This window comes from Capsaspora owczarzaki (assembly GCF_000151315.2).
Source record: "Capsaspora owczarzaki ATCC 30864 unplaced genomic scaffold supercont2.9, whole genome shotgun sequence".
Classification (NCBI taxonomy): domain Eukaryota; class Filasterea; order Ministeriida; family Capsasporidae; genus Capsaspora; species Capsaspora owczarzaki.
This window is the reverse complement of record NW_011887300.1, coordinates 617,765-637,597: the sequence shown is the minus strand read 5'-3', so window position 1 is coordinate 637,597 and position 19,833 is coordinate 617,765. Positions and strand designations below refer to the sequence as shown.

At 54.1% G+C, this 19,833-nt stretch overlaps 6 protein-coding genes across 6 annotated transcripts; 2 read left to right on the top strand and 4 right to left on the bottom strand.

The window, feature by feature from the left end:
• Positions 1-7: 7 nt before the first annotated feature.
• CAOG_05585 (chimerin 1) lies at positions 8-2,942 on the bottom strand. The gene is made up of 9 exons (XM_004346208.2): positions 2,852-2,942; positions 2,553-2,581; positions 2,012-2,125; positions 1,876-1,934; positions 1,441-1,766; positions 955-1,321; positions 672-803; positions 471-579; positions 8-368 (listed from the first exon to the last, which is right to left on the bottom strand). The coding sequence occupies exons 1-9, from the start codon at positions 2,882-2,884 to the stop codon at positions 200-202; spliced, it is 1,338 nt and encodes a 445-aa protein (XP_004346258.2). The 5' UTR covers positions 2,885-2,942; the 3' UTR covers positions 8-199.
• Positions 2,943-3,408: 466 nt separating this feature from the next.
• CAOG_08902 (hypothetical protein) lies at positions 3,409-7,628 on the bottom strand (the record flags this gene model as incomplete). The annotated part of the gene is made up of 5 exons (XM_011272262.1): positions 3,409-3,657; positions 3,791-3,895; positions 3,996-4,105; positions 4,274-4,491; positions 4,654-7,628. The coding sequence occupies 5 exons, from the start codon at positions 7,626-7,628 to the stop codon at positions 3,409-3,411; spliced, it is 3,657 nt and encodes a 1,218-aa protein (XP_011270564.1).
• An 897-nt stretch (positions 7,629-8,525) lies between these two features.
• CAOG_05584 (radical S-adenosyl methionine domain-containing protein 1) lies at positions 8,526-10,462 on the bottom strand. Its single transcript, XM_004346207.2, has 2 exons — positions 10,225-10,462; positions 8,526-10,092 (listed from the first exon to the last, which is right to left on the bottom strand). Exons 1-2 carry the CDS (start codon positions 10,428-10,430, stop codon positions 8,856-8,858), a joined length of 1,443 nt encoding a protein of 480 aa, XP_004346257.1. The 5' UTR covers positions 10,431-10,462; the 3' UTR covers positions 8,526-8,855.
• Positions 10,463-10,722: 260 nt separating this feature from the next.
• CAOG_05583 (isopentenyl pyrophosphate isomerase) lies at positions 10,723-12,584 on the top strand. The gene is made up of 6 exons (XM_004346206.2): positions 10,723-10,902; positions 11,581-11,772; positions 11,864-11,922; positions 11,993-12,071; positions 12,141-12,254; positions 12,359-12,584. The coding sequence occupies exons 1-6, from the start codon at positions 10,755-10,757 to the stop codon at positions 12,481-12,483; spliced, it is 717 nt and encodes a 238-aa protein (XP_004346256.1). The 5' UTR covers positions 10,723-10,754; the 3' UTR covers positions 12,484-12,584.
• A 209-nt stretch (positions 12,585-12,793) lies between these two features.
• On the top strand, positions 12,794-15,162 carry CAOG_05582 (SWI/SNF and RSC complex subunit Ssr2; the record flags this gene model as incomplete). Its single annotated transcript, XM_004346205.2, has 6 exons — positions 12,794-12,989; positions 13,069-14,007; positions 14,124-14,560; positions 14,651-14,722; positions 14,811-14,945; positions 15,058-15,162. The coding sequence occupies 6 exons, from the start codon at positions 12,794-12,796 to the stop codon at positions 15,160-15,162; spliced, it is 1,884 nt and encodes a 627-aa protein (XP_004346255.2).
• Positions 15,163-15,307: 145 nt separating this feature from the next.
• On the bottom strand, positions 15,308-19,703 carry CAOG_05581 (TBC1 domain family protein). The gene is made up of 11 exons (XM_004346204.2): positions 18,954-19,703; positions 18,463-18,571; positions 18,202-18,363; positions 18,041-18,108; positions 17,782-17,958; positions 17,571-17,700; positions 17,424-17,489; positions 17,241-17,356; positions 16,975-17,117; positions 16,601-16,899; positions 15,308-16,469 (listed from the first exon to the last, which is right to left on the bottom strand). Exons 1-11 carry the CDS (start codon positions 19,625-19,627, stop codon positions 15,396-15,398), a joined length of 3,018 nt encoding a protein of 1,005 aa, XP_004346254.2. The 5' UTR covers positions 19,628-19,703; the 3' UTR covers positions 15,308-15,395.
• Positions 19,704-19,833: the final 130 nt, after the last annotated feature.

The window sequence follows — 19,833 nt, the reverse complement described above, 5'->3', positions numbered from 1 at the left end:
GCAAAGATTTCGTTCTGGATTTTCAATTCAATCATACCGTAACAATTGCTCACAACAGCTTGATGAGGCACAGCGAGAGGCGAAGGGAAAAAGGGAAGAAAACCCTCAAAAGAAAAAGAAAAAAAGAAAAAGATATCGACCGCTTTTTTGCTTGGCATCAAGAAATAACTACTCCACAACTATCTATCTAGATCTAGATCTAGGCCACGAACAATTTGGCACAATCGGTAATCATGACGCCAACAACAGTGGCAAGCAGCTTGGACTCGGGCAGCTCCTCGCCGTTGCGACCACGGAAGATGGACAGGCCAAACACCACGCCCAGGTTGGACGCATTCATCTTGTTGACTGCGGATTGTGCGACAACGCTGTCAAAGCAAAAAGACATGGAGTGCGTGAGACCAGTGTTCACATTTCCAATGTGGAGTGAACGGGCGAGAGTCAGCAGGCGAGAGATTGCAAGCGCTTACTCGTTCAAGTGGCTCATCAAAAACTTGAGCGTTTCATAGTGCGGAGCGGGAAGGTCGGCAATGTGCTTTTGGTACTCGATCAGCTGTTCAGCAGGGGTTTGCGAAGACTCTGATCCCACAGTCCCAAAAATCCAGTGAGAAAAACCCATGTGAAAAGGGCCAAAATTGGACCGAACGCTCTCCCGCAATCCAAAAACTTACTGGCAGTAGCCAAAAATCGATCGAAAAACTCGAATGGAATCAACGGATTGGGAAGCTCGCGAATGTATGCCTTCAGGAGCGCAGACACGACGTTGATGTCGGCGACCGAGGAAACATCCGCAGTCGTGTGGTCTATCACCAAGCATGACAACATCCAGAGATGACAGTAAGCAACAGAGGTGAAGAGTAGAGCGCAGAGACACAAACAACAACAACAACAACAGCAAGAAAACACAATTCAAAACAAAAAAGAAATCAACCCCTGCAAGAATCGCACCCTCACCTCGCTCAAAGGCATCCCGCAGCGCTTGAACCTCGGACGCAGAGGGTGAAATACGATAAATGCCCTCTTCGTGCATGCCACGCTTGGCGACTTCGTTGATGCACTTTTCGACCAGGATTGGGTATCGGGATTCGCTGACAACGACAATGAACGTCAGGTCGGTGCCAAACACCTTCTTCAAGTGCTTCTTGAGCGGGACGCAGGCACCTGCCAGATCCTTGCAGAGACGATGGCACGTGTAGCCGCAGTCCTTGCACTTCAACCCCTGCGATTTGAGGCCCCAAAGCAGTCCTTTGCAGTGCAAGCACCATGTAAAGTGTGTAAAGGTCACTACTTCCAGCTTGTGGTCCTTGACGTACGATGGCGCCTACGAGGGTGTGAAATCAAGCAAGTTAACAAGTTGTTGGTCGAGAAACGCAGGAATGAGTTTCTCACCAGAGTAGACAAAACACCAAAAAAAGCACAAAAGAGCTCATCAACACTCACCGACGTCAAGCCTGCAGAAGCTGGAGGTGGACTCATGTTGTCCTCGGCAGGGAGACGGCTTCCGAGCGGGGGTGACGGTTGACGCGGCGGCACAGCTGCAGAGCTTAGTGGAACTGGAGGCTGAACGCGAGGGTTGCTCGACATGCCGACAGGGAGGTTCTTGGGAGGCTTTGCGGGCGGAACTGGCGCGCTGGACACGCTAGCTGGTGCGGGAAACGCTGTCCTTGGCGGCACGCTGGGTGGTGGGCCGGCGTCCGGAGCAGCCATCGCATCCAGTCCGTCCGCTACGAGCTCGTATATTGTGTTGAATCGTCGATTGGACTTTTCTGAAATTTGGCGGGGAAATGGCAGCGAACGAAGCACATGCGTGTCAGACGAGATTAATTAGGAAAAAAAAGCAAGACGAAAAACAAAGAATGGTGCACTCGTGCTTACCAACAAAATGCTGCCCATCTTCGAACAGGATCTTGTAGTGTTTGATTGATCCATTGATGCTGGCAGCACAAAGCAAGAGGGAGGTGAGCACAATTTCCAACAAACGAGCAGAACGCGAAATCCCAAAAACACTCACTTCATGCTCAGCGAGAAGCCGGGTTGTCGCTCCGATTCACGCACAAGAAAGTCGCACTCTGGGTGGCTTGTCAGCAACATCTCTGCTTGTTGGCGAGACATGCGCCCATGATTGCTGTGAAAGCAAGACACGCAGTGAGTGAAATTTGCTTCGGCGTCCATCCAACACGTCGCGCTCCACTTGCGACCATAGCAAGCAAAAGGATTGTTGCAAACGTTGCTGTATGTGATATGAATGTCGAAAAACGCACAGCCGCCAGCGAAACGCGACGACAATGACGAGCTGTAACGCGAAATGCCGAACATTGCAATCCAGTCGAAGAGGGGCCACCTCTCCATGGCAAGTGGCAGTGGGTCTGCCGTTGACTGGCCATGGCAAACTCGGTCTAAATGCTAAACTGAGAGCCTTTTGCAGCGAGAGAGTCGCGAGACGAGGGCGAACGGCAAAGTCCGACCAATGCCCACAATCCAAAAATCCATACAAAAAAAAAAAAAAAAAAAAAAAAAAGGAAAAAAAAATCGACAAAAATTGGCTGCCTTACGTGTTTTCATACTGTGCAGAGTACAGCGACTACGGGGGACAGGCAACCGCGAGTGGGGCGAAAAGGGTTAGCACGACGAAGCAAGGACCAAGCACACGGCATTCAGAGGACGCAGCAGACAGCAGTCCAGTCGAAGCGAAACGGAACCAAAACGGAACACATATTTGGGTTAGCAAAAAAAAAAAAAAAAAAAAAAAGAATTCATCTGAGAGCACGACATCTCCGCTTGATGGATTGGCTGCAGGAGTCCGAGAGCACGGAGAACATGGATCGAAAAGAGCAAAGCGACTGCTGCTTACATTGTCTGGACACGGAAGGGCGCGCGCTGCCATCTGGAACGAAATGCCAAGCGGAATTATCGGAAAACGCAGGTGGCAAAACCAATTCGGGACTGGAGGTCGGAAAAAGCCCCTTTTTTGGTGTTTGTGTGCTTTCTGCTTCGAGCTGTGGTGATTTTTGTTGTTGAAGGATGGAAAGTAAATGCACAACACGACTTAAAGAAGCCTCCGCCAGAAACGACCGGAGCTCGTTTGCAATTTACCAAGAAAAGCCGCTTCCGTTTTTGATGCGAGCAATTGCTTCCAAGTTGATTGCTCGGTCCCTCAACCCCATTGAAATGGCAAGAAACGAGCTCAAGTAGTATGTCAAGCAAAGCAGGAGCAGGAGTGGTACACTGTATTTATGCTAAAAGTACAGGTAAAGTACAAACGAGTACAGATTTGCGCGTCGCTGGTGCTGTTTTGGAGGGGGCATTGTCGCGGTCAGATCGGATTTTGCTTGTTGTTGCCTATCAGCAGCGCAATTCACATGCTGGGGTTGCCGGTCCGGCCGACAGCTCGGGAATGAAAAACTGTTGTTACGCTCCAGAAAGCTTCGGAGTGCTGTTGGCGGAGCTGCCATCCGTTTCCTCGTCGCCATCCGCCACAGCATTAGCAGCATCGGCAGGCGCCGCGGCGTTCGAAGATGAAGAAGCTTGACTGGGATGGGGAACGCGTCCTCCACGCCGCCCGGCATTTGCAGGACGCTCGCGGTAGGCTCGGAGGCTGCCTGCCTCTGGATCGAGGGGTCTGCCAGACAGAGAATAGCCTGCTCCCGTTTCGCAAACCTACAGCCAGAAGCAGCGACATCAGCAACGACATCAGCAGCACCAGAAAAAGAAGGTGAGGACCAGACAATTCAGCAACTCGACAATTCAGCAACTCGACAATGAAACTCGATCTGCAGCAGCAAAGCTGTACCTTCGCAGGCAGCGGGATTTCAGCGAGCATCATCTTGATGAAATGCTTTTGCGCGTGACTACGGATGGCAGAAGTATCGCGTCCTGTTCCTACGTGTTCGCGGACCTGTATGATGTTCATTTTTCACGTCGAGTTGAGCTTTTCTCGTACACAAACAAAATTCACCCTCTCTCCCTGCGTCACTCCATAGCTCGGGATAATGTACCTGATTCCAGTCGCGACCATACAGCTCGAGTGCCTCCTCGAACAGACGATGCTCCTCGTCCGTCCACGGCACCTTTGGACGTGATTGGCGGCGACGTGCGCCACGTTCTTCTGCGTTTTTTTTTTCAAAAGAACAATAGTCAGAGCAGAGCCAGTACAGACAAAAGATGGTGAGTGCATGCCAGTCGCTCTTTCAGCAATCCTCTCTCCTGTTCATCCACTATTTTGCGCAGAGATGTAGTGTGGTGGTTTTTTTTAAATTTTTTCTGTCGGCTGTACCTGAGCCTTCTGCGGCAGCGGCACCGTCTGCAGCACCTGCGTCCACACGAACACGCTTGTTGCGGCTCTTGGGGGTGGCTGCAGAACGCCCACTGGCGGTCTTGCCGGAACGACCCCGCGCTTTGCGACCTCCTCGTCGGCCACCCTTGCGGTAGTCGTCTGCGTCGTCGTCCTCGCCATCGTCGTCCTCTTCGTCGCTTTGGCCAGAGTCATTGGCACTGTTTTTCAATATCACACACACACGCACACACGCACACGCACACACACACACACAACGTCACCAGCAGAAACGCAGGTCGTACAGTACAGTTAGTTAGTTATGAGTCGGAGATGTAGCAGCAGAAAGCGAAAAAACTCAACCAAAACGCAATCACACATACGAGTCATCGCCATCGTCGTCCGCAGCTCGCCGGCGTTTGGTGCCTGAGGTTGGTTGATTGTCGACAGCCTCTCGTTCGACTAGCGAATAGTCGTCCGAGTCGTATCCCATGTACTCGCGCATGTCGAAATCATCCTCGTCGTATTGCATTGACTTTTCCGACGACGAGCCATCTGAGCCACCTGGCGACCCTGCATGCCTGGAGGACGCAGCTTGCTTGGTGCTCTTGCTTGTTGACTTGCTGGCTTTGCTGGCCTTTGCGGCGGGGGCAGCGGCGGGGGTGGCGGCGGCGGGGGCGGCGGCAGCGGTGGAAGTGGAGGAGGACGAGGCGGCAGAACTGGGCAAAGTTGACGGTGCTTCCGAGTCCGTCCGTGCTGATGCAGTCTCGGATCCTGTTGCTGCGGATGATGGTTTTGCAGCGGTGGTGCCTGACGCGGTCGCGACGTGTGGTTTTGGCTTGGTAACGCTGGAAGAACTGGAAGCAGAGTCGGCTGTTGCGGCTGCTGTTTCGGCATGCTCATGCTGCTGCTGTTGCTGCTGCTGTTGGTGTTGCAGCTGTTGTTGATGCTGCTGCTGCTGTTGCTGCTGCTGGGGTTGGTGCTGGGGTTGGTGCTGGGGCGGCATCTCGGCCCGTGCAGATGCCGATGCGGTTTGGCTGCCGTTGACAGGTGTAACAGGCGGCGTCGTCACCGTCGCCACTTTCACACCCTCGCCCTGCAAGTGTTGCTGTTGCTGGTACTGCTGCTGCGGCTGCATCTGCATCTGCATCTGCTGCTGCTGCTGATGAGGGTGGTAGGAGGGGTGGAACTGCGGGTACTGGAAGGCCTGCTGCTGCTGCTGCTGCGGAGGTTGGGTTTGCGGTTGGGTGTTTTGTGCCACGCTCGCGTGATCCCCGTAAAAGTGTCCGGCTGACGGCGCCTGGAAGACGAGCTGCGGACCGCCACCGCCACCGCCACCCATGCCATAATGCTGTATTTGATGCTGGCCTTGCTGTTGGTGCGGGGCGAGGGCGTAGTGGGGCTGCGGGTGCGGAGTCAGAGCAGTGTGAAAGGGCGTTGGGTGCATCAGCGGACCTTGCTGCTGCCCTCCTGCTTGTTGTTGATGCTGCTGCTGCTGCTGCTGCTGTTGGTTCAGCGCTTGAGACAGCAGCATCATTGAGGGAGGCGGTTGATGCTGTGGCCCGCCGCCCAGCATGGGGTGGTGCGGGGATGACACATACGTGTACGTGCTGCTGGCGAGCATCGTGGCGGGGAGTTTCTGTTGCTGCTGCTGCTGCTGATCGAAAAGGACTGGTCTCGGCTGCTCCGCGATGCCGACCGACCCTGAGCCTGCTGACAAAGTCGTTGCTGCTGCCTGCTGTGGTGGCTGGGGTGCGTAGGACGCGCCGTTCAGCACATAGTAGGCTGGTCCAGTGACGGGTCCATTATTGTGTCCGTGTGAGCTCGTTTGTTGTTGTTGCTGTTGTTGTTGTTGTTGGAGTTGCTGCTGCTGCTGAGAGGGAGGCACTGCGACCATAAAATTGCTACCCTGAGAGAGATCGCTGCCACTCTTGCCGAGCCACATGGACGCCGGGGACGACGATGACGACGATGATGGGGTCGGCAGAGCAACAACGTTGCCGTTCAAGACGGAAGGTTTCCCAGCGCTCAACACGACTGCTCCGCCACTCTGCTGCTGCTGCTGCTGCTGCTGCTGAATCGGATGGTGGGGGTAGACCTGGAACGACGCTTGCTGCTGCTGCTGGGGCTGGGGCTGGGTCTGGAACGACGGTGCGTACTGCGTCTGCTGAGGAGAGGAACCGAGGAAGGGGACCTGCGGTTGATGCGGTTGGCCGGCAACGTTGACGAGCTGCATGGCCATCTGCGGCTGCATCTGCATCTGCGGCTGCTGGTACTGATACTGTAGTTGCTGCTGCTGCTGTGGCTGCTGGGACTGGGGCGGCAGACGCGCCGAGGAGGCGACCTGGGGCGGTGGTGGCGACGCGTGTAACGCGATATGAGCGCTGTGGTTTGTGCCGTTTGGCAGCGGATGCTGCTGTTGCTGTTGTTGCTGCTGCTGCTGTTGCTGTTGCTGATGCTGCTGTAGTGAGGCTAATGATGGCGATGCTGATGGCGGGTCACCACTTGGGTGTGAGAGGTGCAGCGCCATTTGCGATGGCGCCAAAGCAGCTGAAGAAGAAGTGGGAAACGGGGTGGAACACGACTGGTTTGAACCGTGCTGCTGCTGCTGCTGCTGCTGTTGTAGTAGTTGTTGCTGTGGATGGAGCTGAGGATAGAGTTGATGTGGCTGGGGCTGCTCCTGCAGGTGGGGCGGTTGGTGTGGTTGGAACGAGTGGAGCAGATGACTTGGAGGGGGAGGAGGAGTGGACTTCACACCTTGTTGGTTCTGACTTTGCAGCAGCGAGCCAGAGCCAAACATTGCCTGCGCTGGCTGCTGCATCGCCGGCTGCTGCTGCTGCAAGGATGGCTGTGGTTGTTGATGCTGCTGCTGCTGATGTTGTTGTGGGAGGTAGATGACGTGCGCGGGGTGGGCACTTTGCATCGGATGCCGCTCGGGAATGAGGTTGGACGACGCTGAAACAAAACTTGCTCCTCCTCCTGCTCCTGCTCCTGCTGCTGCGGCTGCTGCTGCTGCTGATACAGACGCATGGTAGGATTCAGGCAGACTCATGTGGCTCGGGTGGTGGAGGTGGTTGGGAAACGCGGTGGGACCGAATGGCTGCTGCTGCTGATGAAGCTGAGGCTGCGGTTCTTGTCGGTATCGTTGCTGCTGCTGCTGCATCGGGTGGTGGTACAGCTGGTGCGCCGCGTCTCCCGCGCTGCCGTTGCTGGCAGTATTTCTCGGATACCCATTCCCATGCACAGTGACACTGCTGAATGGGATTCCAGGCATCCCGCCGCCCGACATGTTCCCTGCCCCGCTTGCGGCGGTGTGGCTGCGGTCGCCTGGATCAGCACCCTCCCCCTTTCGGCTCATGACTTTTTGGTGTGTGTTTTTGTTGTAATATTATTTTTCCCCCCTTTTTTTCTTCTTCTTCTCGTTCTCGTTCTTGTTCTTCTCGTTCTTGTCCTTGGCTGCTGGTCGCGCTCGTCGTTTTGTTGTCAAGCAATTGGGGAATAACGCTTGGTACGCAGCGTGATCTGGATGTTTTGTTTGAAGGAGAGTGACACGAACGACCGAACCCCCGTGTGTCTGTTGTCCGCGTGTGAGAAACCACGAATACGGTTATCGGAACTTGTGATTTTTTTTGTTTTTTGGAGGCGTTTTGTTTGTGTGTGTTTTTGTTTTTTTGGGCTTTTTTTCCCCCAAACACGCACCCCGACACGAAGACAGCCAGCGCCCCCGACACGACAGGAGAAAACACTGCAGAACAGGACTGACTTGCGCAAGGAAGGCCCGAATTTGAACGAAACGGAAAAAAAAAATAAAGGGGGGGAAAAAAAAAAGAATCAAAAATAAAGTTAGGATTGTCGTTCTCACGAATCAGGTTCTAAAAAAAAAAAAAAACGGAAGAAAAATCAAACGAGAATACAAGGAGACACAGGGAGTTGCGACGACACGAGATGAACTAGAGAGCAAGACAAATAAATGTCAAGTATGGAATGAGGGGGAGGGGAGGAGGAGGATGGGGTACACGGCGAGTTGACACAAGGAGAGAGAGGTACAAAACCGCGACGAATCGGATTGTGGAGGGATCGGCCGACCTTGACTAAAAACCAACATCTGACACGGGAGGGGGTTTTATTTGGTAATGAAAAGGACATATGAACACAAAAACCGCCAGCGAATCAATCAGCAGCAGCAGTGCAGGTGGGGAGATGGAAACAAGATGGAGATTTCAGCTGATATTGGATGCTGCAACGCTAGACGAAATGGATGAAGCAAATGCTTTTTTATTCAACAAACGTCGTGCAGCAAATGTTAGTAAAGACCGAAAACGGGTGTGCGCTAATGAAGTACGAGAACGCATAAATGAAGGCCATGTGCGAATGTGTGATGGGAAAACAAACCCCACTCGTGTAAAAAGTGCAAAAAAGACCGATCTGGAAATCTGCGGTTGCTATTGTGCAGTAGAGGAACGGACTGCGGTTGCTGTTTTGCAAAGCCGGTTTTCCCAATAAAGCAAGTTTGGGTGCGTTACGTACACACTAGCAGACCCAAAGCGGGCCTTTATTTCTCCCTGAAAGACAAATCCGTCCGCCACTACCTTCTGCCACTGCTCAGAAGCTGCTCCAATCGCAGCAGAAGCCACGACATGATCTCGTCGAGAAGATGCAATTGGACAACCCGGAGTCCGTCCAAATCCAACTCGATGGCACCGTTGTCCAGCGCAGCGCGCAGAAATTGCGTGGTCGAATGCTGGAGCGACTTTTCGGACTCATCACAAACGAGCGCAGCCAGGGTGGGAATTGGCGCAGACAAATGCGACGACAGCTGCGAACAGTGTGCATCCCATGCCCTTGTCGTGATGCCGCGTCGGGTTCGAAGCGCCATTGTGAGCACTTCTTGCAACCGGTCGACAGGTGTCTGCTGCTCTTCACGGTGTGTTCCGCGTCCTCGAGTCTCCACGCTCTGCAGCCAGTGGGGCGTGCTGCGCTGTTGCACGGTCGCAAAACGACGCCAAGTGCTGGTGGCGTTCGTGCCAGCAGCTGGCAATGGCGGAAGGGTCACCCGTCCGTGCGCTCCCGGTCCAATGGCGAGATAGTCATTGCCTGCCCAGTATCCAAGGTTGTGCTGGCTTTCGTGCGAGGGCTGTGCAAAATTGGCCACCTCATAGCGATGCCACGGGCGGGGTTGATGCGAGGAGAGCGTGCGACTGGCGAGTTCCAGCATGTCGCCTGCCTGGTCGTCATTGGGCAAGGCTAGAGCACCTCGGCTGTGCCGGGTAAAGAAACTTGTGCCCTTTTCCAGCGTGAGGTGGTAGAGCGAGATGTGAGCATCGGCGTGCGCCACGGCGAGCTGCAAGTCTTCTTCCCAGTCGCGAATCGTTTGTGTCGGGGTGGCAAACATGAGATCGAGCGACACCCGGCCTGGAAACACTGCACGCGCGTTCTGCAACGCATCCAGCGCTTGTTCCGGAGTGTGGTCTCGGCCCAATGTCTTCAGGTGCACCGGGTTGAACGTTTGTACGCCGAGGGATGCGCGCGTCACTCCCGCAGCGGCAAAGCTCTGCAGCAGTTCGAGTCCACCAGATCCATGGCACTGGATAGGATTGAATTCAAGTGTGACTTCCATGCCACTCGGCAAATCCGGCTGGTACGCGCGCAGGGTGTGCAAGAGGTCTTTGACCAATCCCGGTGGAGCGAGCGATGGCGTACCGCCGCCAAAATACACACTGGAAATCTTGCGCCCTGGGCCAATATGTGCCAACTGCGCACCGAGTTCCGTGACCATTGCGCGTTGCATCCGTGCGACGTCGACCGATTTGTCCATCAATGTTCTGTTGCGAGTTGGCAAAAAGGTTTGATCCGAATCGAGTGAGATACGACGCTGAAGGAGCGTGAAAACACAAGAAAGCTACATCCAATGCCCATAGAATTGACCATTCATATCCCAGTGGCAGTGGTCTAACCTGTTGAATGCGCAGTACGGGCAGATGCGCGAGCAGTACGGCCAATGCATGTAGACCGAGACTGCTGCCGGGTCGTACTCGACGGCCGTTGGAGCCAGCTGCAGCTGTGGCTGCTTACGACCAGAATCCGCACCGGTCGGGGTGGTTGAGCCTGCCCAGAGCGCAGCGCGGCGAATCGGAGTTTGCCATGCTGTCGTCCGCAGCATCGTCCGCCACACACACTCTCTCGCTCTCGAACTGCAGACTGAGCTACCGTAGTATCCAAATTGATTATAACTGGCATTCGTCATTCCCATTCGTAAAAATATTTCAACTCGATGGAAGGGATGGAGGAGCTGGGATGAGATGGGTTGAAGCAGAGTTTCGTTTTGCAGCTTCACATTGCCCGCGGTTCTGTTCTTTGATTCTTCCAAAGCGCCCAACCATTATTACGTTTCAATCGACTTTCCCCATTCTAGTGTGTTCGTTCTGAGACGATTGGAGGGCTCACTCTTTTCTTTTTATTCCATTCGTTCCACACACTCTTCACAATGGTGACGGCAGAGGCCACGATGACGACCTCGTCCGGCGATGACCACCTCGCTGGCTACGACGCCGAGCAAGTGCGACTGATGGAAGAAGTGTGCATTCTGGTCGACGAGGACGACCGCGCCGTTGGTCCCGAGAGCAAGAAGAACTGTATGGAACTGAGCCGAACTGAACTGAACTGAACGTTTCGCCGCTGTAGCTTGCCGTCGAACGATCCAACGACAGAGACCAATGAGAGCTCCATTGGAAAGCATCGCATTTGCTTTGTCAATTCGCAATGGCAAGCGACGTGATGAGTTGGTCCAGAATGGTCGAACTGTGTTATTGTGAGCGAGGTGGGGGGAGCGAAACGGAAAGAATCACGCCACTTGAAATAGAGACGAGTGGAAGGGGATTTTCGTCTGGGGGGTGGCAGTCGTGGGGCAACAGTCCACGAGGCGCAAAATGGTCGAGTGAAGTAAAGTGAAGCAACAGAAGCAAGGGATGTTGAGATGGAGCGCGATTGAATGGCAGTAAGAGTCAAAGCAGGGAGCGAAAAGAAAAAAGAAAAAATGGTACGATTTGAGCACTGGAGAAAAAGAACGCTGGACAGTGATCAAAGCAAACCACGCATGGTATGGTAATGGTATGGTAATGGTGGGATCAGAGCCCCAGATGAAAATCCGAACATTGAATTTGAAGAGGGCTTTTGTTTTGTTTGGATTGGGAGGGGTTGAAGTGGCGAAATAGTCACTTTTTGCCGGCTTGTAACTTGGATTTGGGAACGCTGAAAGAGATGGAGATTGAAACTACACTCACGTTGATCTGCTCTTGGAATACTCTGAGCAGGCCATTTGATGGAGAATATCAACAAGGGCATGCTGCACCGAGCATTCTCAGTCTTCTTGTTCAACTCGAAGGGCGAGCTTTTGCTGCAACAGCGTGCGGACGAGAAAATCACCTTCCCAGGCCATTACACCAACACGTGCTGCTCGCATCCGCTGTACATTGCCGGCGAGCTCGAGGAGGCCGGTGCCGTCGGTGAGTGCTGTTCATTGATTTTTTGCACAAGAATCCGCCAAATTTGCATCCCGAGCCTTTCCTTGACTCACATTCGCCCCTGTTTCCGCAGGCGTCAAGCGAGCAGCCCAGCGCAAGCTCGAGCAAGAGCTTGGAATAAAGCCCGACGAGGTATGGCGAACGACAATACGAGGTGAATCGAAACGCTTTTACTAACACTTGTCGTGATATATCGCTGCAGGTTCCTCTTGATGCCTTCAACTACCTAACGCGCATCCACTACAAGGCTCCTTCCGACGGCAAGTGGGGCGAGCACGAAGGTAAACGCATGCAGATGTGTTTTGCTTCGTGAAAGTTCGAGCTAATCGTTCGTTTCGTTGCTTTGAAAGTGGATTACATTCTCTTCCTCCAGCGAGACGTCAACGTGAATGCCAATCCCAACGAAGTCAAGAGCTACCGGTACTTGTCGCAAGACGAGCTCAAGCGGCTACTGTCAGATGCGGGTAAGCCAGGTTTTTTTTGTTTTTGTTTTGTTTTGTTTTGTTTGTTTGTGCCACTGTGTGTCTTTTATTGATTGCACATCCCACCCCCGCTCCCCTCGTTACAGAAGCAAATGGCATGCCCGTAACGCCCTGGTTTAAGCTGATTGTCGAAACCTTCCTTTACAAGTGGTGGGACCAGCTTTCCACCGTCGCCTCCTTGTCGGATCCTGCAACCATCCATCGCCTTTGAATGCCTTCAATTTTGTTTATGAAAGTTTTTCTTGTATCTCAATCATTAGTACATTCTGCACAAAACTATCGTTGGTTGCATTGGAAAAAAAACAAAACCAAAACCAAATGAAATCCAAAATCCACAATCCAAAAATCCAATTTGAGATTTGGCGCCAATTTTTTTTTTTTTTTTTTTTGCGATCTCCGATTTTTTTTTTTTTTTTTTTTTGATTCAAAGTTCACTCACTTTGTTGGTTGTTCGACGCTGTTCAAGTTTCACGTCGCGATTCTGGTTTTCAATTGATAAAGCAAAAAAGTTCCAAAACGCCATGGACGCCGCAGGACTGCCGCAGCAGAGCAACAGCAACAACAACAAGCGCCGCCGAAGCGAGGACGAGGACGAGGAGCAATCCGACAAGAAGGCCGAAGCAGCAGCAGCAGCAGCGACCACGAACACGACCACGAACACGAACACGACGACAATGGCATCGAGTGGCGGTGGTGATGCAGGCGATGCGGGCGACAGTGGGCGCAGCAAGCGAGCGCGCGTCGAAGGCGGACGACGATGAGAGCAGCGAGAGCGATCGTGCTGCGACTGCTGCAGCGACTACGGCGACGACCGGTGCTGCTGGTGCTGGTGTTGGTGCTGGGGCTGCTGCTACGAGTGCGACGGGCGGTGCTGCGGATGGCAGTGCTCCGTCTGCTGCGGCGGGCGGATCGAAGGCCGCTTCCAACTCCACGACTGCTCCTGCGACCACTGCTGCTGGACACCAAGTCGGCTCAAACTCAACCGTCACTCGACTGATCCAGGCACCAGCGTACTCGTCATTCCCGTCCACGCAGGTGCTGGCGGAACAGACCCACCCGCTGTTGGTGCCGAGCTTTGCCGCTTGGTTTGACTACAATGCCCTTCACACGATCGAGCGCCGTGCGCTGCCCGAGTTCTTCAACGGGCGCAACCGCTCAAAGACGCCCGAAATCTATATTGCGTATCGCAACTTTATGGTCGACTGCTACCGCCTCAACCCGCTCGAGTACCTGACCGCGACTGCGTGCCGTCGAAACCTCGCTGGCGACGTCTGTGCGATTCTTCGCGTGCACGCCTTCCTCGAGCACTGGGGCATTATCAATTACCAAGTGGATCCGGAAGTACGGCCATCACCCGTCGGCCCGCCGTCAACATCCCATTTCGGCATCGTGTACGACACTCCTGCCGGCTGGCATGCCGGCCCGTCCTTTACCTCGCTCGTCCAAGCCGCCAACCACTCCTCTGCCTCTGGCACCGCAAACAGCACGAGTGCTGTCAGCGAGACTGCCTCCTCGGGACCATCCGTGGCAAGCGTGGCGGCGGATTCCGTTGCCAGCAATGCCGCAACGAGTGCTCCCGCAACACCACGAGGCGGCTCTCTGCCATCCCTCCCTCGCGGCGACACGTACCACGGCGCGAACATCAAGTGCGCAAGCTGCACAAGCGCCTGTGCCAGTGGATTCTATCAGTCGCAGACTCAGGATGTGCGAGTGTGCGGGACGTGCTACTTGCAAGGTAAAAATTCCTTTTCCAGGGTGGTGTTGAAAGTGACACGGTGGGACTGACCCGGTCTGTGTGTGTGTGTGTTTATGTTGCCTCCGATATGTTCTGGGTTGCTTGATTCGGCACAGGTCATCTCCCGGCCTCCTTGAAACCAGCAGACTTTTCGCGAGTAGAGACTGCCGATCTGACCGAGTGGAGCGACGAAGAAACACTTTTGCTTCTGGAGGGCATTGAGATGTTCAAGGAGGACTGGAACAAGGTTTCAGAGCATGTTGGCACGCGGACACACGAGGAGTGCGTCTTGCGGTTCCTCCGACTGCCAATTGAAGAGCCATTCTTGGAGTCTGCGGCCGGCTCCTCATTGGGTCCGCTAGCACACCAACCCACGCCGTTCAGTAGCGCAGCGAATCCCGTCATGGCCACCATCACCTTCCTTGCTGGCAGTGTGGAGCCGGCAGTCGCAGCGGCTGCTGCTCGCGCTGCCATTGTCGCGGCTGGCGGCGCTCCCTCCGAGAACCTGTCCAACGGCGACCACAAGCCAGTTGCAATGGATGTGTCGGATGAGGTACAGCATCCCTTCCTCCCCTCCCCTTTTGTGTCTGATGATTTCAGCGTTTGTTCGCTCGATGCTAACCATTACCTTACATTTTGGTAGACGTCTCGCAAGGCCTCCAATGTGTCGACTGCTGCTGCCACTGCTATCGCGTCCGCTGCCGTGCGAGCAAAGGTAAGTGCACTGTTTTGATGGGCTCCTCTGTCCCCAGTTCTCTGGCAACTCAATTTCTGCGAAAAAAAAAAACAAAAACAAAAAACAGGTTATTGCACTTGCTGAAGAGAAGAAGGCGTACGCCGTACTCGGTCACTTGCTGGACACCCAACTACGAAAGCTTGACCTCAAGCTCAAGAATTTCGAAGAGCTTGAGGCGATTGTTGAGAAGGAGCGACAGCAGGTGAGTCGCTTCGATTGTTTTTTTTTTTTTTTTACTTTTCGACACTTGCGTTTGCCAATCTCGCTCATTCCACTCCCCCTCTATCCTGCTTATCTCTTTTGCTTACTCGCAGCTCGAGACTCAACGGCAAGCCTTGTTAGTGGAGCGACTTCAATTCCAAGCGGAGAAGCTTCGTTTTGCTGAGAGCAGTCGTGCAGCGGCAGTCTCGTCCACTTAACTTTTAATTGTTCTCTCTGTTGTGAAGTTGTCCTTTTTTTTTCGATTACTTGTTGGGTTTGAGTTCGTAATACAATTTCGACATTGTAAAGTTGAATTTTGACAAACAAGCCATCACTTCTTCAGCGAGGAAGAAGAAATGAAACCAAACAAACAAACAAAAAAAAAAATCACGACAAAAATCACACCACAGAAACTCCACCCAGCTGTGCGCCATCAAGCAAGTGTACGGCGTTACAAAAAGTCAAGGCGAGAGCCGCCTTTGGCAGGGGACGGGCCTCCGAGAATGGCATCCACGTCTTTTGCTGCAGTGTTCTTGCCGATAGAGCTCACAAAGTGGTTTGAATCGTCCTCCTTGCGCTGCTTGGCCACGCTGAAAATGTCCTCATTCTCATCATCCAGACCTGCCGAGAAAATGTTGTTGACAATGGTCGACTTGCTTGGAGCAACGACAGGACCGCTGGCAGCAGTCGAGGGTTTGGCTTGAGCACCGCGGTTTGAGTCCTTGGCATTCTTGCTGGTGCTGCCTGCTGCAGATGCCACTGGTGTCGAGGCGACCTTGTTGGCTCCGTTGGTCTTCAGGAGGGCAGCTGCTGCGCTCGTGTCTGCGTCTTCATCGTCACCAAACATGAGCGCCGCCGCGGCTTTCGCCGTGATGGAGGGCTTGGAGACGTCCTCAATCGTGGCTGCCTCGTCGTCTTGCGCATCCCCTCCAACGAGCTCGACGGGCGCAGCAATCACATCCGGACCGGGTCCGAAAATGTTGTCGGGCGCATCCAGCGCGGCCGCTGCCGGGGAGATGATGGTGGCCGGGCGAAGGACGTGGTCGTCATCGTCGTCCAGTGCGGCCAGATCGTTGCTGCTGTTGTGCAACGAGTCCGCGTCGACGGCGCCGCCTGCTTGCGATGCATCGAACGGCAGATTGCCGCGAAGCATGTCCTTGATCTGCTTCAGTCCCGCAAGCGCAACAAGTGCCGTCTCGCGGTTTGGTGCGACTTTGCCGAGAACTTGCGCCTCAAGCGTGCGGATAAACCCTTGCATTTGCTCACCGCAGTGCGCGTTCATGGTGCGCACGGTGGCAAGCGCTTCCTCCAGCTGCGAGTTCTTCGGGCCGGGACCATTCACGCTGCCGGAGCGGCCGGGCCGTGAAGCAGCTTGAGTGGTCGAAGCGCCGGCAGAGTAGCCACCAGCAGAGCGCTGTGAGTGAGAGGACGACGACGACGACGAGTTGGTTGCGGCCTTGGTCACGGCGGCCTTGATGCTGGACGTCGTCGAGCCAATGATGTTGAACAGAGTTGACGCCTTGTCCTGTTCATGGACACCAACATCAAAAAAAAAAATGTTGTTGAGCCCGCAGCGTCGGGGAAAAAAATAAAAGAGTTGAAACAAACATGAAAAAAGAAAAAAAGAAAACAAAGAAACAAAAAAGAAGCCATTACCTTTTTGGGAGCAGGGTGGTGCTTGGTTGCCGCTCCAGCGGACAAAAACTGCCCACGACTGGATGGCGGCACGTATTGGCTGGTCGAGGAGCTGGCCACCGAGACGCTGGGAGCCGACGTTGCCGCGAAATTGATGACGGCAGGCGGAACGGCCGAGCTCGCTTGTTGAGGGCGTCGGTCTGTGCGACCAGTGCGCGGTTCGCGCAGCTCGAGAGCGCGCTCGACCAGCGCAACCACGTCCTCGACTGGTGGGAAGCGCATCAGGCGCTTGAGGCAGCCCATGTAGTCGCTAATCAAAACTGCAGACCATCGACCAGAGGGTCAGAAATTTCGAAAAAAAAGTCATACACAACGTGCAAAGCAAAGAAACTCACGAGGTTCTCGGATGTAGAGCAGCATGGCCACGCAAAAGTAGTCAATAAGCGACAAGAATGGGCTGTCCGCAAAGATGGCGTCCCAGATGGTAATCACATCGTCCATGTGGAACTCTCGGCCGACAAGCAAGCGGACCCACCGGCTGATCCGAATCAAAAAAAAAGAAGCAAAGAAGAGAATCCAGCGTCAACGTCAACGTCAGGGAAAACAAATGAACAAGACAACTGTTCAACAACAATCAACGAGAAGAGCTGAAATCACGTACAGTCCGTAGAGTTGTGGCTCGATTTGCAGGTTTTGCAGATGGGCGTAGAGGGTAGGGTCTGCGTCTTGCAAGAGCTTGTGCTGAATGTGCTTCAGCTTTTTGACAATGTCCGAAGTCTGGATCGAAGCAGAGATGATCAGTGAGCCACGAGGGAAGCAGTGTGACGCGACGATCAACACGCACCTTCTCTTGTTCTTCCTCTTTGGCGTCAGCGAAAGGCGCCGTGATGAACGTCGGAGCCGGCTTGGGCTGTTCAAAAAAACGACGTCAGAATCAGCAGCCAGAAGTTTTTTTGTTTTCAAATTGCAGTGCAAGCAGCTCAATACTCACCACTCGTTTCGGGGCATCGCCTTGTGCATACCAATCGGCAGTCGCGCTCATGACCTTGGAGAAGAGCACGTACGCGTCGTGCTCAATGAAGCTTGCATCGAGCATTGTGCGGATTTCATCCGAAATTTCGCTAAACAGACACACAATTGCTGTTGGTATCGACAACAAGCAAACCACAGAGACAGCGGTACGACGACGCCTACAACTTTACCTCGAAGCGCGGTCATACTGCTTGCACTCCTTGTGCATCAAGAAGAGAATGGGCGCGAGAAGCTCGTGCATGCCTTGACGGTACGACAGGTCCGAGTGTGTGCGGGTGTAGCAGAAGAGAATGTTGAGCATCATTTCTTGAAGGGGAGAAGACTGGAAGAACTCGCTCTCTGGGAATCTAGAGTGCAGAGCCAATGAAGCGCGATTTCAGTATTTACGATGACTAGCGTGAAGAAAGCAAACGTCAAACCGATACGCACGTGCGGGTGACATCCTGCTTGATCACTTGACGCAACTCTCGGTCCTTAAAGTACTGTTGCCAGGGGTTCTGCAGACAGACAGAACAATTTACAAAAAAACAATGTTAAAGCACAGACCTTTGAAAGATTTGCCAGCTGACCGTTTTTGTTCCAAAACTGACATTCTCGGCAGCGGACAGCGGGTTGTTGGTCATCAGATCGTCACTGGGAACCTCGTGAGGATCCAACTCGGTCGACTTGCGCAGCTGAGCGTACTCTTCGCGATCTTTGAGGGTGGAGGCAAGCCACTGCGAGCGGTCATGCGGCAGAGCTCCCAAAAACAGCTGTTCCCCAATAAGGAATATACAGCAAGGTTGTTAGCTCTCGCAAAGCTCTGTCAAGATCAACAACCACCAGGGTGACAGCAACGACGCGTGCCGTACCTTCCAACCGACGCTGCGGAAGCGCGAGGCGCGCAGTGTGCCAGTCAGACCCCGCGCCTTGAGCGACAGCATAAACTCGTTTCCGGTGAAGGTTTCGTCCCATTCGGCTCTAGAGCAAACATCCAAGTGAGGGGGTGATGGTGAGGTGAGTGATTTGTGTGCAAGCCTCAAGCGTTCCTATCGACTTTCCTCCTTTCACCGCCCGTCCTTCCCGCCTCCTCCCCGTCCGCCCTACTTCCTCGAGTAAGTCACGATTCGTTGCGCTCTGACTGCTTGCGTTCCCAGCAAGGTTTTGACCGTTTCGAGTGGGAAGTTGAATTGCTCCGCTTTTCGTTCTGTTTCATCTTCCCATCATTCAATCTCGTCCCCTTCTCTCTCGACTGCGACCCACCCATCCACCCACCACCACCATCAGCATCACATACAGCATCGCCACCCTCTTCACCCCCAACCCGAGAGAGAGACGGTCTGCGATTTGGGATTTGACTCACTGCAGTGACATTCTGGCCCGACCGCCTGACTGGTCATCCTCCTCGTCGTCGTCTTCATCCTCGTCGTTGCCGACCTCATCGTCGTCCTCGCCTTGGTCTCGCTCTCCACCTTCCGTTTGATTCTGCTTCTGCTGCTGCAGTGTTGACGCGTCGTTCTCGTCGTCGTCGTCGTCATCGTCAAACAGCTGCTTGGGCTTCTTGACAGCCTGCTTTGACTTGGTCGGCTTTGGCTTTGGCTTTGACTTGGGCTTCTTCTTCTTGCCGAAGGCGGCCGCGTCGTCAATCAGCGCAGTGTGGTCCTCCTCGACAGCCTCGTAGCGCTCGCCCGAGCCAGACACCTCGGCCTCGTCGAAAATGCCGTCGGGCGTCGACAGCGGATCGTGCACAGGGAGCGCTTTGGTCGCAGGGGGTTCGACCAATCCCCCAGATTGCTGCTGCTGCTGCTGCTGGTCGAGGGGGATTGAGCTAAACACATCGCCCGAGGCGGATGCAGCAGCTGGATCCTGAACCACCGTCGGGGCGTCGAGGAGCGCGTCGAGCAGCGCAGCGGGACGGGCCTTGCGCTTGCGATCGGCTTCGGCGTCGGCCGCGGCTTGCTGAGCAGCCAACTGCGCTGCGACCACCGCGGGCGAAGGCGCAAGCAGCGCTGCAACATTGAATTCGTCCTCTTCCATCTCTTTTATTGATTTGCCTTTTTGAAACACAGGGGGGAAGCGGGCGGGGGGGGGGAAGGGGGAAGTTTGTTGAAGGAGAAGAAGAGTGAACCAAGATTGCAAAATTTGTGAATGTTCGTTCTACAAATCTGAAATTCTGCCAATCTGCCGCAGCGATCATCAGCCAAACAAACCGCACGACACCAGAGATGGGCCACTCTGGTGTC